Source organism: Balaenoptera acutorostrata, chromosome 6, assembly GCF_949987535.1.
Source record: "Balaenoptera acutorostrata chromosome 6, mBalAcu1.1, whole genome shotgun sequence".
NCBI classification, from domain to species: domain Eukaryota; kingdom Metazoa; phylum Chordata; class Mammalia; order Artiodactyla; family Balaenopteridae; genus Balaenoptera; species Balaenoptera acutorostrata.
The window spans coordinates 105,709,317-105,727,346 of NC_080069.1; the positions used below are offsets into that span (position 1 = coordinate 105,709,317).

Here is an 18,030-nt window from a genome sequence, read left to right on the forward strand (position 1 = left end):
ACCAAGCTGGCCCAGGACACAAGTCTCTGATTCCTACATTAGTGGCTCTGAGTCCCTGCTTCCTTTCCTCCCCCTTCCCCTGATGGCTCAGCTGGAACAGGCTCCTAGCAGGCACCCCACTGCTGTCTCTTTGCCCCCCTGCTCACCAACCCTCCTTTCTTTTGCCGAGTCAGCTCCCCACTAACTACATCTCGCTGCTGGGTGAATCACCCTGGCCTGGTTTCCTGTCCAGCTGGCCCCTTCCTCCTGCTTGGAGAACAGATCTGCAATCAGAGTGGGCCACAGGCTCTGACACATCCCACAGGAAGCTGCAGAAAGTGTCAATCAGAACCCCGAGTCCCTCCTCGGCCCTCACGGTCTGCCGGGGCTGGTGTAGGAGGGATTAACATGGAGCCTGAAGCAAGAGGGTGCCTGCACTCTGGGTCGTCTGCATCCCCAGAAGCAGTTCTTGTGGCTGCTGAGAATTGGACCCTAACCCCAAAACTGCCCTGAGCCTGGGCCTTGGGCAGGGCCCCAGCGTTCCCCGAGCCTTGATTGCCTCATCTATTAAGTGGATGGGTACCTCGGGAACACGAGGCTAAGCAGGACATCACATATATGTCAGCCAGATGCACTTTCTGACTTATAGGTATTATTATGAGTTCAGTCATTCATCTGCTAACCAACAGGTATTTATGGATTTATGATTTATTTAGTATGTTCTCGGCCCTGAGCTAGGGGCTGTGGAATGATGCCCTATAGAGCTCAAAAATAAAAATACTCACAGGACTGAATAGCCAACCAACCACAGCTGGATGGAGCTTGGCGGCAGGTGCGGGGGGTGGGGAGAGAGCAGGTTCCTGGGGGACACCCCCGAAGCAAAGCTCCCCAGCCAGGATTTCTCCATAATCCTCACCATGACCCTGGCACAGAAGTGTAAGGGTCCCGCTTGACAGGTGGGGAAACTGAGTCTCCACGACGTTCCAGGACTAGCTCAGGATCAGTGGGAGGTGTTGCAAGACCAGATTCAGACTCTGTCTGATGCCAGGCCTTGCTTTTCCAGCCAGAAACAGACACTTAGATGAGCCAATATATTGTTCAACTTGGAATTTCCCTGTGGGGCATGTGTCTGTCTACAAAGGTGGCAGCCAGAGGGACTGGGGAAATGGGATAAGACTCTGAGAACAAGGAGAAAGATGGGGAATGGGGGGACCCCACCAGCTTTCAGGTGCTAAAAAATGCATCCCCAAACTTCAGCCACAATGTGGGGGAGAGGGGGAGATGTGTAGAGCTGGCTTTGGGCCTAGACATCCCCTTGAGTCTTGTGTGGCCTTGGCTAAGACCCTTCCTTCCCTGGGCCTCAGTTTCTCCATCTGTAAAATGGGACCAATGGTCACAGCAGCATAGAGGTGCTATATGGATTTCATGAAACCATGTATGAAACATACTTCATGAAGCGCCTGGCACATAGAACACACTAGGTAAACACTGCCCCCTTCCCTGACACCCCCCCTGTCCAGCTATCTCCCTCCACTGTGGGACGGAGCCCTGGGACAAAGAGCCATAGAGAGTGGTCAGGGAGGAGAGGGAATCCCCACTCCTTGGGCCACCTATCCCCCCTTCCCCGGGTATGACTGGTTCTAGGCCTCGGGCCGAGTCCCTCATGCCTTCGATCTCTGCCCACAGGAGCCACAGAGGCCCTGGGCCAAGGCGTACAGCCACCAGCCCTACGGACTGATTCAGGCCTGGGACAGGCTCCAGCCCCCGGGACGGCTCCCCTCTCTCCTGCCTCTCAGGCCTCCCCTTCAATCCCTGCCAACAGCGAGGGGGCTCGGAGGTGCCCTGGCTTGAGCCCCCTGCCCAGAATGCACCCCCATGGGAGGTGGCACTAATTGTCTGGGGCTGGAACATTCTGAGCCCTGAGGTTCTGCCACTTGCTGTTCTGCTTACACCTTCCTTGTAGCTGGCACATGGCATCCAGCCACCTGTCCTGTGGATAGCCCAGGGCCCGGCGCGGCCTGCCATGGCCCAAGGACCTCGGCTCTAAACTCTGCTCCTCCCCCAGTCTTTCTGACTACCTCCATGCCACACATCCTCCCTGCTGTTATTATTATCAACAACGGCAATTTCTACTGAGCCTCTACTCTGTGTGCAGCAGCATGCCTTTGCTCACTGGGTCCTCGGAGCAGTGCTACGAGGCATGACAATCCCGTTTTGCAGATAGGAAGCTGTCATATGAACAAGACCTGCAAGTTAGCCGACTGCTGAGTGCCATCTGGGGCAGCCCAGGGCCTTCTCTGGGGCTCCCATCAAGGGTTGGACATTCGTCCTGAAGCTGGTTCTCGGCCCACTTTCTCCCAGCAAGGGTCAGAGAAAGGGACTCTGTCATTGGGGGCTGAATGACTGAGCAGCTCACACCATCTCTTTGTGCCTCAGTGTCCTCATCTGTAAAATGGGGAGAATGATATCACTTGCTTTGTAGCGTTGTTGGGAGGATTCAGTGAGCACCTGTGTGCGGCCGTGGCAGTGCCCATGCCTGCCAGCTGCTGGAATTATTGTCACTGCCTGCTGAGCACCATGCAGGGACTTCTGCATCATTTCATGGAATTCCCCTCCACTCCGCATGGGTATCGCCATTGTCCCCTTCACCCCTCCTCACTCCGATTCCGCAGCTGAGAAAAAGCTCTGAGATGGGAAGGGACCTGTTGAAGATCTGGGCAGCTGGTCCCCTGCAAAGCTGGGTGTGACCAAGGTCTCTGCTCAGCTACCCCGTCTGACAGCCTGAGGGCATTGGCCTGGTGGTGTCCAGCAGCGGGGAGGGTAAAGAGCGCTGTTCTGTGTTCCACATTCCTGGTTCCATGCCCAGGTCTGCCTTTGACCCCACATCTTCCCCTTCCCTCTCTGGCCTCAGTCTTTCTGTCTGTAACCCTAAGTCGGCTGGACTTCATCTCTGATGAAGGCCCTTTTGGCCTCCGTGCAGAGTGTCTGGAACTCCCCAGATTCACCAGGAGCAGGAGGTTTGTCCTAAAGCTAGTTTTGTGTCCACAGGGGGAGCAGGGTGAGGATGGCAAGGCCGAGGGGCACCCCGGGCCACCTGGAGATCGGGTAAGACCCCCACCCCCGCTGTCCATCCCGTGGACCAATGCCAGGGTGGAGCCCCAACCTGGGAGGGGGCGGGGAAACTGAGCAGGGGTGAGGCTGCTGCGAGCTTCACGAGGTTGTGGCCTGGGAGGCCCAGGTGTGGCATCCCCTGCATCCGGTGGCCCATTTTTTATTGTTGTCCTTGTCGTTTAGGGCCCTGTGGGTGATCGAGGAGACCGCGGGGAACCAGGGGACCCTGGATACCCCGTAAGTATCGGAGCTCCTACCTACTGGCGGCATCGGGAGTGTTATTAGAAGGCATTCCTTGGCCTGTATTTCCTGCAACCTGGAATTAGAACAGCCTTCGCCAGGAAACAGGCCTGTCCTTCCACCATTAGTGCCCAGGCTTTAAGCAACCCTCCCGCTCCCCGCAAGGGTTCAGGGCGTAGTTCACGCTGAAAGGGGAAGAGTCTGAGATCTTTCCCGAGGGAGGGAGAGGATGGGCGGGGCAGGGAGACCCCTCCCCTCCAAGAACCTCAGCGTCCCCATCTGTGGCCGAGAACAGCTCTCCCAACAGAAGCAGTGTGGACAGGCCACTGAATGAGCACCAGGCCCCCCCCCAAACTCCCCCCACCTGGCAGCCCCCTAGGCTCTTCTCCGCCCCACCTTCATCCTCACTGGCAGGGTCATCATTTCACCCATTTTGCAGATGAGGATGCTGAGACTCAGGGGGACAATGACACATGGCTAGGAAGAACAAGGGCTTTCTGGGGTCCTCCAGGCTGGAAGTTGTCCTGCCCGCCCCCCCTCAAGATAAGCCCCCTCACCTGTCTCTCCTTGACTTCCAGGGACAGGAGGGCGTACAAGGCCTCCGTGGAAATCCAGGCCAGCAGGGCCAACCCGTGAGTGGCGCTTCCCGTCCCATCCCCCTCCTGCCCTGAGCGGGGTGGTGGAGGAGCAGTGGGGGAATTAAAGAACTGGGCCTTTTAAAGCTTAAAGGGACCCTCCCTGCAGGAGGGCCTGGGGCAGCCTGTTCTGGTTTCTCCTGCCCTGACCCTGGGGGCACCCCCAGAGCCTGCACCCCCAAACCCCTCCCCACCCCTCCCCCCTCCAGGCGGAGACTGGCCACCCTCCCCAGGAGAGAATCCTGGGGCTGCCTTGCGTCATCTCACCTTGGTTTGCAGGGGCATCTGGGACCCCGGGGACGGCCGGGCCCCAAAGGATCGAAAGGGGACGAGGTAAGAGGCCCTGACGTCCACAGGGAAGGGAAAGAGACTGGCCCAGGCACACAGCACACAGGAGGGAGGGCTGGGGGTGCTGTGAGAAAGAGAGGGAACCACAGGGAAGGGCCCTGCAGGGTGTGGCCTGGCCAAGATCCCTTCAAACAGCCTGAGGGAGGGGGGATGACCAGCCCCATTCATAGGGCCTCCCGGAGGGAGACCACCTGTCAGGTCAGCCAGCGGTATTTGAACCCAGGGCAGTCAAGATACAAAGCTGGCCTCTCTTTCCACCATGCCACGCTGTAGAAAGAGAAAACTGGGAGAAGTGAAGTGAGGGGGTATGGAGGAAGACACGGGGGTGGTGATGCTCGTGGAAGAATTCAGAGGCGGTGGAGAGGAGTTTCCTGCCTTGCACCCAGGGCTCCTGCATCTGCCTCCACTGAGTTTGGGCCAAGGCTGCCTTAATGCCCTCAACTTCCCCCTAAGGGTGCACCCCTCCACCCGCAGAGCCACCCCCACCCCTCAGGGATAGCCACACCCATGGGGATTAAATAGACCAGCCAGCCGTGGGCTTCGCTCCCACCAGGAAGTTGCCAGGGCCCGGAGCCTCTGCAGCAGGGTTGCCAGTGAGGGCCCAGGACCCAGGGTTAGTGACAACGCTGGCAGGCCCCAAGGCCAGCCTTGACCTTGGGCTTCTGAGTCAGGCTGCTTGGGCCCATTTGCAGATTCAGATGCCAAAGCCCAAGAAGTGGAGGGGCAGGCCCCAGCCACAGAAGGGTCCCCTTCCAGAGCTCCTAGTGTTCTGCACCTCCTCAAGGAAGCCCTCATTATGTGCCCCTTGATTTTTCAGGGACCAAAGGGAAAGCAAGGCAAGGCTGGGGGACCAGGACGGAGGGGGATCCAGGTGAGTGACGCACAGCTTCTCCTCTCCCACCCACCTCCCTGCCCTCCCCAGAAGCCCTCACCAGCTTCTTATTTACCCCCAGGGCCTGCAGGGGCTGCCGGGGCCTCGGGGCGTGGTAGGGAGACAGGGCCCCGAGGGTGTCGCTGGACCAGATGGGCTTCCTGGACGGGATGGTCAAGCAGGACAGCAGGTGAGCAGGACTTGAGGTTAAGAGACGGTGTCTCCATTTGAGATGAGGTGTGTGCGTGGGGGAGTGCCGTAGGCCATGGGCCAGGAGGAGCGGGTTTGGAAACTTGGATGGGCAGAACCAGCACATCCAGAAGTTTCCTGCATGGGCAATGGCCTCATCCCTTGGGACCTGGGACCTGGGACTATGGCCCATCTCACTGTCTCTCCTCCATGCCAGCACCCAGAGGGTCATACCCTGTGAGCAAATAGAGCTTCTGGTTTTTAAGACCCTTCCCTTCCCCACCCATTTGTCCCGCTGGTCCAGCCATCCTCACACACAGGCAGTATGACCTCCATCCCTCAGTTTGACCTCCAGCTTCACCCAGGGTTCACCCAGGTTTTTGTTTTGTTTCGTTTTGTTTTGTTTTTTCTTTGGCTACGTTGGGTCTTCGTTGTTGCACGCAGGCTTTCTCTAGTTGTGGCGAGCGGGGGCTACTCTTTGTTGCGGTGCGCGGGCTTCTCATTGCGGTGTCTTCTCTTGTTGTGGAGCACGGGCTCAGTAGTTGTGGCTCGCGGGCTCTAGAGCGCAGGCTCAGTAGTTGTGGCGCACGGGCTTAGTTGCTTCGCGGCATGTGGGATCTTCCCGGACCAGGGCTCGAACCCATGTCCCCTGCACTGGAAGGCGTATTCTTAACCACTGCGCCACCAGGGAAGCCCTTCACCCAGGTTTTGAGTCATCCTGCCTCGTTGGCTGCCTATTTCCTGAAACATGAAAAATCCTCCTCTGCCCTCTTTCTTCACAGGGGGAGCAGGGAGACGATGGGGACCCTGGCCCCGTGGGCCCTGCTGGGAAGAGAGGAAATCCAGGTGTGGCTGGCTTGCCTGGAGCACAGGGACCCCCAGGATTCAAGGTCAGATGCTTGTTAATCCCCTTACCCGCCCTCCACCCTTCCTGCCTTGGTACTAACTATAATGACACCGACTGCAGTGCTGATGTGAGCGCCCGTGTCCCAGGGCCTGTGTGAAAATGGAGTCCTCTTTCTCAGGGGTCCCTCCCCAAACTTAAACTTGACTTAAAGGATAGTTTATCCAAGGAGCTGTAATACTGCCCCCTACCAGGCCCTTGACACTGTCAACTATTTGTTGAGTTGTCCATGGGCGCCCTCTTGTGGGCCTTTGTGGAACAGTGCATGTTGCTGGCTCTGAGACCCTCCAAGGTATCTTTTTAGAAAGTTTGCTTGAGTGGTGGCGGAGGCAGCCCTGAGTCAGTCTGAGCCCAGGGCTAGACACTGAAGGGAAGATTGAGAGGAATGAATCAGACGGGGCTCTCACCCTCTATGAGCTTGAGGTTTAGTTGGAGAGAGGTTGGAACCCTCCATAAAGACAGCTGGCAGAGGGAGAGATGGCCTTGGCCCGTGGAGGATTTAAATGAGCAAGAAGGGACAGCGTGAATGGAGGTGTGGAGGTGGGGACTGCATGGCCTGTTGGGAAGAAACAATGAAGAGGAGAGGCGTGTGGGGGAGTGGACGGAAAGTGGGCCTTGAATGCCAGAGTAAGAAAAGAGACTTTCCCCTTAAGGAGGCTGAAGTTTTGAGCACCCCTCTGCCACCCCCAAGTCTATGCCTGTTGCCCCAGCACCCGGAGATGTTAACTGACCCTGTGGAATGGCTGTTCTGTCTCTCCAACTGCGCCTCCCCTCTCCTTGAGCCACTTTCTCCCTTTGACTGGTCATCTTGGTGTATTTCTTTAAGGGTGAAAGTGGGTTACCCGGGCAGCTGGGTCCCCCTGGCAAACGAGGGACAGAAGGCGGAACGGGGCTTCCTGGGAACCATGGGGAGCCTGGATCCAAAGGCCAGCCGGTGAGTGAGTTCCAGGGAACACACGTGTTCACACACACAGACCCAGAAGCCACCTTCCTGCTCTGTGACGAGGGCAGACCAGTACCCTCTGTGGGCACAGATACCATCTGCCTCCCCTGCGGGCGGGGTTGGGGGTGGAAAAAAGCTGAGAAATGAGATATGAGCGGTCCCTTCAGAATGAGGAGAGGTGATCCCACCCAGAACTCTAAATAGCCTTAAACAGCCTTGTATCTATTAGAGAAATTGCATCTATAGTTTAAAAACTTCCCACAAAGGCTCAGATGACTTCACTGGTAAGTTCTAGTAATTGTTTGTGGAAGAAAAAAATACCAATTCTGCATAAACTCTTCCAGAAAATTGAAGAGGAGAAATATTTCCCAACACATTCTATGAGGTTAGCATTACCTTGATGTCAGTGCCAGATAAGGACATTACAAGAAAAGAAAACTACAAACCAATATACCTCATAACTATAGATACAAAAATTGTCAATACAATTTTAGAAAAATGGATCTAAGAATACATTAAAAGGATTGTACATCAAGATCAAGTGAGGTTTATCCCAGGAATGCAAGGATGGTATAACATTTGAAAGTAAATCAATGTAATTCACCATATTAACAAGCGAAAAAAGAAAACCCAATTAATCATCTCAGTAGGTGCAAGAAAAGTAATTGATAAAATCCAACTCCATTTCTGATAAAAATTCTCAACAAACTTCGTAGACCAAGGAACTTTCTCAACTTGATAAAGGGCATCCATGAAAAATCTATATTTAACATCATACTTAATAGTGAATGACTGGGACTTCCCTGGTGGTGCAGTGGATAAGACTCCACACTCCCAACGCAGGGGGCCCGGGTTTGATCCCTGGTCAGGGAACTAGATCCCACATGCATGCCGCAGCTAAGAGTTCACATGCTACAACTAAGGAGCCAGCATGCCTCAACTAAGGAGCCAGCAAGCCACAACTAAGGAGCCTGCCTGCCACAACTAAGGCCCAACCCAACCGAAAAAAAAAAAAATAGTGAATGACTGAATTCTTTCTCTAGATCAAAAGAGCAGAAACAAGTCAAAGATATCTGTTCTCACTACTTCTATTCAACATTGTATTGGCAGTTCTAGCCAATGCAGTAAGGCAAGAAAAATAAATAAGTCATTCATATCAAAAAGGAAGACGTGAAACTTTTCATCTGTAGACGAAATGGTTGTCTATGTAGAAAACCCAATAGAATCTACAATAAAGCTACTAGAATAAGGGAGTTTTAGCAAGATAGCAGGACACCAGCTCAATATACTCAAATGACTTGTATATGCTAGCAAGAAGCAATCAGAATTTGAAATCTAAAGAGCAATACTATTTACAATAGCATAAAAATATGAAATACTTAGAGATACACATGACAATAGGTGTATAAGACATGCACACTGAAAAACTATAAAGCATTGTTGAGATAAATTGAGGAAGATCTAAATAAATGGAGATATTTACTGTGTTTATTGGTCAAAAGACTCAATATTGTTAAGATGTCAATTTTCCTCAAGTTGATCTATAGATTCAACACAATCCCAATCAAAATCCCATCAGGCTTTTCTTGTAGAAAATAACAAGCTGATTCTAAAATACACTTGGAAATGCAAAAGACCTAGAATAACCAAAACAACTTGGAAAAAGAAGAACAAAGTTGAAGGACTAACAGTAGTTGATTTCAAGACTTACAAAGCTACAGGAATCAGGAAGGTATGGTATTGCCATAAATATACTAATAGATCAAAGGAACAGAAAAAAAGAGTCCAGAAATGTATTCATTCATATACAGACAACTGATCTTTGACATAGGTGCAAAAGTAATTCAGTGGATACAGAATAGTGTTTTCCAGCAATGGCTCCAGAACAATTGGATACTTCATACTGTGTACAAAAATTAACTCAACATGGATCATACACCTAAAAATAAAACCAAAAGGGCTAAAACTTCTACAAGAAAGTGTAAAAGAAAATCTTTGAGACCTTGGGTTATAAAAAGATTTCTTAGAAATGACACCAAAAGCATGATGCATAAAAGAAAATCTGATAAATCGGACATCATTGAAATTTAAAACTTTTGCTTCTCAAAAGGACACTGTTAAGAGAATGAAAATATAAGCCACATACTAGAAAACAGTATGTGCTAGCCACATACTTTGGAAAACAGTTGAGCAGTTTCTTTAAGAGTTAAGCAACATGGGCTTCCCTGGTGGTGCAGTGGTTGAGAATCCGCCTGCCAGTGCAGGGGACACGAGTTTGATCCCTGGTCCGGGAAGATCCCACATGCCATGGAGCAACTAAGCCCATGAGCCACAACTACTGAGCCCGCGCTCCACAACTACTGAAGCCGCGCGCCTAGAGCCCATGCTTCACAACGAGAGAAGCCACTGCAGTGAGAAGCCCGCGCACCGCAACAAAGAGTAGCCCCCGCTCACTGCAACTAGAGAAAGCCCGCACACAGCAACGAAGACCCAACACAGCCAAAAATAAATTAAAAAAAAAAAAAAAAAAGTTAAGCAATAACGAACCATATAACGCAGGCCTCTGGAACTGTACACCTTATCTGAATCTAGCACACTCCACAACATCTGTGTGACTTTGAGCAAGTTCCTGCCCTCTCTGAGTCTTTATTTCCTGGTCTGTGAATAGGCACACTGTGTCTCCCCAGGCTGATGTGGGAACACACAGGCATGGTGGTGCATGCAAAGTGCTTGGCACATAGCAGGCCCTCAGTTTTTAGGGGTTACTTTGAGGGGCCCATTCCTTAATAGAGCCTTTGGGATGGGTTGGGAAGTCTACAGGTCCTTCCACTGTCTTCCTTGAAGACCTGGGACAGGACATCCTGAGTGTTCTAGAGCATCCCCTGTGGAAGCCCTGAGCTGGCCTCCACTTTCCCATTTGGCAGAGGGCACAGGCTCCTTCCCCGCTGGAGGCCAGGCTGACCTGGTGTCTGGTTTGTGAGCCATTCACACTCGTCTGATCGCTTCGAGGTGGAGTGGCTGATATCCCTGCAAGAAGGCAGGCCCAGGGGTCCTGCATGACTGGCCAGGCACCCTTGTCTTGGCCCACTCGCCCCATCTCATCCTGTTCTCCCTACAGGGTGACTCTGGTGAGATGGGATTCCCAGGAATGGCTGGCCTCTTCGGACCCAAGGTACAGATTCCCATTCTACACTGTTCCTCTTGGGGTCCCATCCATCCACCTGCTTGTTCATTTATTCATTTATTCACTCAACAAATATTTCTTGAGCATTTGCAACGTGGGCTGGAACACAGCCAGGATCTAGCATGAACACCTGTGTCTCCCAGCACTCACATTCCAGCAGACCTGGGTTCTAAACCCAGCTCCACAATTCACCTGCTCTGTGCCTCAAGCAAGTTACTCGGTCTCTCCAAGCCTCAGTTTTCTCATCTATAAAATGGGTATAATAACAGCAAAGGGTTGTTACAATTAAGACCAGAGGCCTACACCATTTAGCACCGAGCCAGCACTCTGGCACCTGCTGAATAATTGTGCACATTTGTTACTCTTCCTGGAGCCTGTCAGGTAAGGCGTCCCTTGACAGGGAGGGCAAAGGTTGGCCAGACCTCGGGTGGCAGAGCGCTGGAGCCCTCGCTCAGTGGCCGCCCAGACACAGCAGCCTTTCCTCTGCCTTCCACAGGGCCCCCCAGGAGACATTGGCTTCAAAGGCATCCAGGGCCCTCGGGGGCCTCCTGGCTTGATGGTGAGTCCTCTCCGTGTCTGTCCCAGGAGGGACAGTTGTCCGAGGCCCAAGGCTGGCCAGCCATCAGCCGGGTGGCCACCACTCCTCCTGCTGCTTCAGCATTGAGCCCCTCTGCCCACAGTCTTCACTCCTGTTTCCATACCTTTGCTCATGCCGTTCCTGCCAGCTGGGCTGCCATCCTTTCCCCTTTCACTGCTCCCCCCGTCCGCTGGTGACGCCCCCCCCCAAGGCACATAGGACGGGCACAGGAGACGCATAGCCTGGCCCTCCTTGAGGAGGTCTCCCTTCCATCCCCTTGGGACACTCAGGCTGCCCTCTACCCTCCTGTCCCTGTGACTGTATTCCCCAGGCCCTGGGACAAGGACACACAAGCCTTTCTCTCTCCTTTAGGGGAAGGAAGGCATCATTGGGCCCCTAGGAATCCTGGGACCTTCAGGACGCCAGGTATGTGCAGGGGGCTGGCCAGGAAGACCGCTGGGGCAAGACTGTCTCTGTGACCCAGGGCCAGTCTGAGCCTCAGTTTCCCCATCCGGGAAGTGGGGCTTCCCCTCTGAGCCCCCTCTCACTGGGCCATGGTTTATTGCAGGGTCCGAAGGGCGACAAAGGCAGGCGAGGGGACTTGGTGAGTGGATGGGCTGGGGACAGTATGGCAGGGGGTACGGCAGGGTTGGGCTGGGGCAGGGGGCGGGCATGGTTCAGCCTGGTCCTCTGACTCTTTCTCCCTGCTTCTGCCCCTCCTCTAGGGATTGCAAGGTCCGAGGGTGAGTGGGCTGGGGTATGAGGGCTGGGGGGGACAGGGGAGTGGGAGGGACGGGCCCTCTGGGTTCCCCTGCCCATGACCAGGCATGTCCTTGGGCACATTTTTCCCTGTGGGCCTCAATCTGTACCTGGGCCACCATCGTGCCTGGGTCTCAGGTCGGCTGGAGGAGGCCTGGGCTGGGTGGGGGGATGAGAGGCCTTTGACCAGGGCCTCATTATTCTCCTCTTCCTCCAGGGTCCTCCCGGTCCCAGAGGGCAGCCCGGCCCACCGGTAGGTAGCTGTGTGCTCGGTACCCCTTGAACTGCAGGGCAGCAGGTGGGGTTCCTTTGAATGAGACCCAAGGCTGTGCTGGCAGCCTTCACAGGACTGGCCCTGACTTCACAGGTCAGGCCAGGCCTCCGGGACAGTGTGACACAGCCCTGGTAGGGCCAGGCAGAGGCCAGCGTGGTGGGTTCTCTCACGCACCGACAGCCCCTCCCGTCTCCCGACAGCCCCCGGGACTGCAGCACCCGGTCCCCATCAGATACAGACCCAGCCTCTTCTTTTGCAGGGTCCTCCAGGGAGCCCTATTCACTTTGTAAGTTGGAGAACATTCTCTGTTGCCTGCGCGGGGTAAGGCCTGGGGGGTGGTGTCGGGGGCGGGTGGCGGCAGTGGACCCCTCTCTGGCCAAGGTGGCCCTAAACTGCCCACGTCCTTTTGCCGCTCCATACTGGATCCTGGACCCTGAAGCAGCAGAAAGAGCCCTGGGCCGAGAGGCGGGATACCCAGCTTTTAGTCAAAATGCACCCCTGTCTATGAACCCAGGAAGACCTCCTACCGCTGGCTCCAGGGTCCTGTCGGTACACTGTACAGATCCGCTGACAACTCTTTAAGGTTCTGGTACCGATTCCAACCTGTGTGTGTTGGGAAGGGGGGTCCCCCGCACCAACAAGCAACGCTGGGGACACCAGCTGGGTGTCCTACAATTCAGCTCAATCCTGACACTACTTGGCGTTAGCGTCAGATTCCACAGGTTGAGGGCTCAGTCCTACAAGGTTGCTGCTGGCTCCCCCATCCCCCAATCCCCATGTCCCTCACCACCCCCCTCGCCGCCCCCCTTCAGATTTGCCAGTGGCAAATCCAGATGTCACCTGTGCTTCTGACCAACTGGCTGTAAACCAGAGGTTCCCACCATGCCCTCCTCGGGCTCCGTTAATTTGCTAGAGCGGCTCACAGAACTCATGGAAACATTTTACTTATTAGATTATTGGTTTATTATAAAAGGCTGTCACTGAGGAACCCCCAGATGGAAGATGTGCATAGGGCAAGGCATGGGGAAGGGGCTTCCCTGTTCTCCCCGGATCTCTGTGTGTTCACCAACCCGGAAGCCCTCTGCACCCAGTCCTTTTGGGATTTTATGCAGGCTTCATTACACAGACATGGTTGATTAAACCATTGGCCACTGGTGATTGACTCAGCCTCCAGCCCCTCTCCCCTCCTTGGAGACAGTAGGCCGTAAGTGAAAGTTCCAACCCTCTGATCACACGGTTGGTTCCACCAACCACCAGCCCCCATCCTTAGGCTACTTATGAGCAGTCCAAAAGCCACCTCATTAACACAGCAAAAGATACCCTATTCCAGGAGATTCCAGGGGTTTTAGGAGCTCTGTGCCAGGAACGGGATTGAAGACCAAATATATATTTCTTATTATAAATCATAATATCACAGACTCCTTCCAGCTCAGATTCTGAGTCCAAAGAGGGTCGGGCAAGGTGGCAGGTCAGGCCCCTGTGTTCCTCCCTGGTGGGTACCCTGGCCTGTATGAAAGCATGGCCCCCTCCCAAGCCCTCTGACAATTCCGTCTCCGTTTTACCACGGTGATGATTGACTGTTAGAAGCGGGCCCCGACGGCGTTCCCGGGAATGGCCAAGGGGAAGGACTGAACGGAGGAGGATCCCCTGGGCCGCGAGCTGCTCGGAACGCCTGTTCTTCTCACCTCTCTGCGCTCACCGTCCGTCCCTCTGCCTCGTCCACAAAATTGGAATGACAGCCCTGGCCTCTCTCTCTACACCTTTCCTTCTTCACTCAGTAAAAGGAAGCCGGCTAGGGGGAGGTGAAGAGATCTAAGAAAAACCTTTTCCCTCTGAAAAAATGGGAAATGAGAGGGTTTTGAGTTTTTTTGAATAACTAATATATTCAGTGCTTGTTATATGCCAGACAGCATTAGAAGTGCTTTTCACGTATTAACTCATTTATTCCTCTCAACAGTTCTGAGAGTTTTATTGTCATGCCCATTATCAGGATGAGACAACTGAGGCAAAGAGAGGTTAAGCAACTTGCCCAGATTGTGCAGTTAGTAAGTAGCAAGGCTGGGATTTGAACTGGAGAAGTACCTCCAGAGTCCTGGCCCCAGACCCCAATCCTGCGCTTTACTCACTGTCAGATTCTCCCCTTCACTATTTTCATGGCAAGACCATGGCTGTGTTTCTGGCAAGCCCAGCGCCAGGGATGGAGCTACAAGTGTATGTGAGACAATTACAGTGCAAGCCAAAGGGGAGACACGGGGACTGTGGGAATGTAGAGAAAGGGGTCCACACCCAGCCTGGGGACAGAAACGTCAGGAAAGAGTTCCCATGGCAGCTGGCATCTATAGGATGAGCGTAGGGCAGGGTTTCTCAACTGCAGCGCTGTTGACATTTGGAACCAGATGATTCGTTGCTATGAGTGATTGTCCTGTGCGTTGTAGGATGTTAGCAGCATCCTGACCTCCACCCACTACATGCCAGTAGCGTCCCCTCCTCCAGTTGTGACAGCCCCTAAAGTCTCGAGATACTACCAAATGTCCACTGGGGGCAGCATCGCCCCTGGCTGAGTACCACTGGAATAGTAAATGGAATGATGGAGGGAGGGAAGAAGCAATGGGAACAGCATGTGCAAAGGCCCAGTGGCTAGATAGAGCATGGTACTTAGGAACTTAGAAGTTCAATAGTGTGTCTGGTGCACGGAGCACATGTGAGAGAGAGAAGAGAGGCAGGGCCAGAGACCGCAGCACTCAGTCCAGGTCTTGTAACCATGCTGAGGAGTTTGGACTTAATCCTGAGGGCGTTGGAGCACTATGGAAGTGCCTGGAGGAAGGGAGCGGAAGGGCCTGTTTGCAAGGGGAAGAAGGAGAGAGTTCCACCGAAGGCATGCTGTTGGCCACGATCCCGCCAGGGAAGGTGGGGTGGGAGGGCTCTTGCTCAGACCCTGGAGCTCCCACTTGGTGGGTGTGTGGGGACCAGGAGATACACCCTGTCTTCTCCCTGCACAGCAACAAGATGACCTTGGGGCAGCTTTCCAGACGTGGATGGACACTAGTGGTGCACTGAGAGCAGAGGTACCACCAGGGGCCCTGCCCACATGGGGTCCCTTCCTGGGGGAAACGGAAATGATGGCCCATGTGTGGTCAGTGCCCTCCACATGGCCCGCACTGAGTGATTCATGGCCAGAGCAGGGGCCAGAAACAGGCCTGAGCCCTTTCTCTTTCCTCCAGAGCCCTTTCCTCCTGAGTCAGGAAGAGATGCTCACCTGGGTCCAGAGCCCACAGCAGCTTCCATGGTTCAGTCCCACAACCCGCTCCGCCAGGAGCAGGAAGCTCATTGTCAGTCCACAGGCTCTGCTAAGACCCTGGCTGGTGATCAACTCAGCCCCAGGATATGAGGCTGAGCAGGGCCTCAGGTGTCCTCTAGTCAAGCCCTGTCAGGAGTGCCCTTTGCTGCTTTGCCTCCTTCCCGCGATGGGGAACTCATTACCTCCCAGCTCAGACCTTCAGACGTTTCCATTTGTGCCCTGAGCAGGATGCTGGGCAGAGGTGATGCCGAGGTGGCTCTCTCAGGGCTCATGATCCAGGGGGAAGGGCAGATGGAAAGGCCCGTTATCTTCCTTCCATTCTGGGGGTCAGTGGAAAGTCCTTCACCAACCCCTTCCCGAGGGATTTAGGACCACTCCCTTGACTCCTCGCTCACGGGGACCTTCCTGTTCTGCACAGGATCCAGGCTGACCCTCTACTCCTCTCAAGCCTCCAGGCCCTCCTGGCAGATCTGCCCCCACCCGTCCCTGGTCCCCAGTTTCTTTATTTGTTAAGTGGAGGGAGACCCAAGCGTGCCCCCTTCTGGGAACTCGGATGTCTCCTCAGTAGCAAGAACTTGGGGCTGTGGAGGCTAGGACCTCCGGCCAGGCTCGGACCTCAAGAGGCCGATGGCCACCCTCTCTCCCCACGACAGGGTTACAGCCATCCGGACCGGCTGGTGCTGGACCAGGGAGGGGAGATCTTTAAAACCTTACACTACCTCAGCAACCTCGTCCAGAGCATTAAGACGCCCCTGGGCACCAAAGAGAACCCCGCCCGGGTCTGCCGGGACCTCTTGGATTGTGAGCAGAAGATGGTGGACGGTACGAGGGCCTGTGGGGTGTCAGGCGAGGGCTTCCTGCCCCAGGGGCGGGGCAGGGCGGGGCAGGGTGCTCCGGGAGGAGCTGGGGGGGTGGTGCGTTAGAGTCTCCACTCCACTGGGCCAGGTGTCTGTCCTTGGGGAGGCAGTCATTTACTCACCCAGCAGACAGTCACGGAGCTCCACGATGTGCCGAGGGCTTGTGCTTCCCGGGGTGTGGGGATGTAGTGGGAAACACAGAGGAGTGGTCCCACCCCTCCAGAGCCCACAGATCCGCAAGCTGTCCCATTTCCGTGCAATGGGACAAGAGCTGTGGCAGAAAAAGCCCCCAGGGCCAGGAGGGGACCCCATCATAGCTTCCCTGCAGAGCCAGGATTCCCCCTTTCTGTCCGCACCTCATCCAAGTCTCTTCTCTCTCTCTGTGAGCTGATGTGGTGCTGTGGAAGGACCACAGTTTTGGAGGCAGAGAGACCAGAGTTCGAAGGTCAGCCCTGCCTCTGACCAGCTCTGTGAGCTGGGCAAGCCACCCTTCTGTCCACTGAGCAAGAAGGTGGACGAGTGGCCGGCTGTCCTACTCTTTCAGCTCTGAGGCCTTTGGCTCCCTTGGAAACCCAAAGGGGAAACCAAGTGCCAGCAGAAGTGCCTGGTTGATGGGGTAGAAGCCCTGACTCCCACCAAGCTCTAGGAGGATCACTAGCCTTGGCGGTGAAACCATTCAATTAAACGATCCCTAAATCCCTTGGGCAAGTGACTCAGCCTGTCTCAACCTCAGTTGTCCCCTCTGTAAAATGGACGCTACCCAATAGGGACATGGGCAAGGGCTCCACCACGTGGCCCCTCCGGGGACTCTGCCAGCTGTGAGCTCTGCCCAGAGGGTTTCCTTCCATCTCTGCGGCTCATAGAATCCCTTTTCTGCCCACCCTCCCCGACGTCATGTCCAACTGGGGCTCAGCGGGTCACAGGGTGTGGGGTCCACCTGCAGAGCCAAGCCCCGGGTTCCTCCCCACATATATATATACCACCCCCACCCCATGCTGCCTGCAGGTACCTACTGGGTGGATCCAAACCTTGGCTGCTCGTCCGACACCATCGAAGTCTCCTGCAACTTCACACATGGTGGACAGACGTGTCTCAAGCCCATCACGGCCTCCAAGGTAGCCATCTGCTCCCCAGCCCCCACTGGATGGCCCTCTCTACACCCCCCTGCCCCCTGCCCGGGACCACAGCCCACTCAGGTTTGGGACTGAGCCTTGACTATCTTGCTACATGGCCTTGAGAAAGTCATCTCCTCTTTCTGAATCCCAGTTCCTCATCTGTACATTGGGGATGAATTGTTCAAAATCCATAGTTTCCAAGCCCTTTTGAGTTGTGTGATGCTAATGGTTCTTTCTTCAAATAGAACTTTCTGCCGAATATCTAAAATGGTGGAGTTAGCCAAGCTGGCCTGGCTTGGACAGCCATGACCATCAGCACAAAATAAACCAGTGTGACGCTCACCTGGGATATGTGTTCCGGGGTCGTATATGCAAATATGTAACTCATGTTTCATGCCCGCTTACCATGTGCCAGTCTCTGGGCTGAGAATTTTCTCTGTACCGTCACCCCCATTTCTATTAACGATAACCACAGAAAAACTAATTTATTTGCAAATTAAGTCTAGTTTCAGTAAATTTGATTATTTACATAAGTGCAGCAAGAAGAGTGATTGACAACATAGGCTCTTTGCTGCTTTGCTGGAACCTTTCATAACGAGTCTCAGATTGAACTTTTAAAAGCCTCTCCAGGCCAGGTAGCCAAGCCAAGAACTTACCATCAGACTTTGCCTGGAATACCTATAGATTTGGGTGAATTTATCTCTTCTTAAAGTCCTCAAAATATCCTGAGATTCCTGTACCTGCCA

General features: G+C 54.2%; 1 protein-coding gene across 9 annotated transcripts in view; it reads left to right on the forward strand.

Moving 5' to 3' along the window:
- COL27A1 (collagen type XXVII alpha 1 chain) overlaps positions 1-18,030 on the forward strand; it is a 144,387-nt gene that overhangs the window by 117,960 nt on the left and 8,397 nt on the right. For 5 of the 9 annotated variants that reach the window (XM_057547779.1, XM_057547782.1, XM_057547778.1 and 2 more), the window contains 18 exons: positions 3,028-3,084; positions 3,274-3,327; positions 3,909-3,962; positions 4,245-4,298; positions 5,131-5,184; positions 5,267-5,374; positions 6,156-6,263; positions 7,104-7,211; positions 10,339-10,392; positions 10,901-10,963; positions 11,354-11,407; positions 11,550-11,585; positions 11,707-11,724; positions 11,958-11,993; positions 12,274-12,300; positions 15,014-15,079; positions 15,966-16,134; positions 17,175-17,284. In XM_057547779.1, coding sequence (XP_057403762.1) covers positions 3,028-3,084; positions 3,274-3,327; positions 3,909-3,962; positions 4,245-4,298; positions 5,131-5,184; positions 5,267-5,374; positions 6,156-6,263; positions 7,104-7,211; positions 10,339-10,392; positions 10,901-10,963; positions 11,354-11,407; positions 11,550-11,585; positions 11,707-11,724; positions 11,958-11,993; positions 12,274-12,300; positions 15,014-15,079; positions 15,966-16,134; positions 17,175-17,284 — 1,230 coding nt within the window. The other 4 variants (XM_057547786.1, XM_057547784.1, XM_057547783.1 and 1 more) reach the window with 4 other exon arrangements.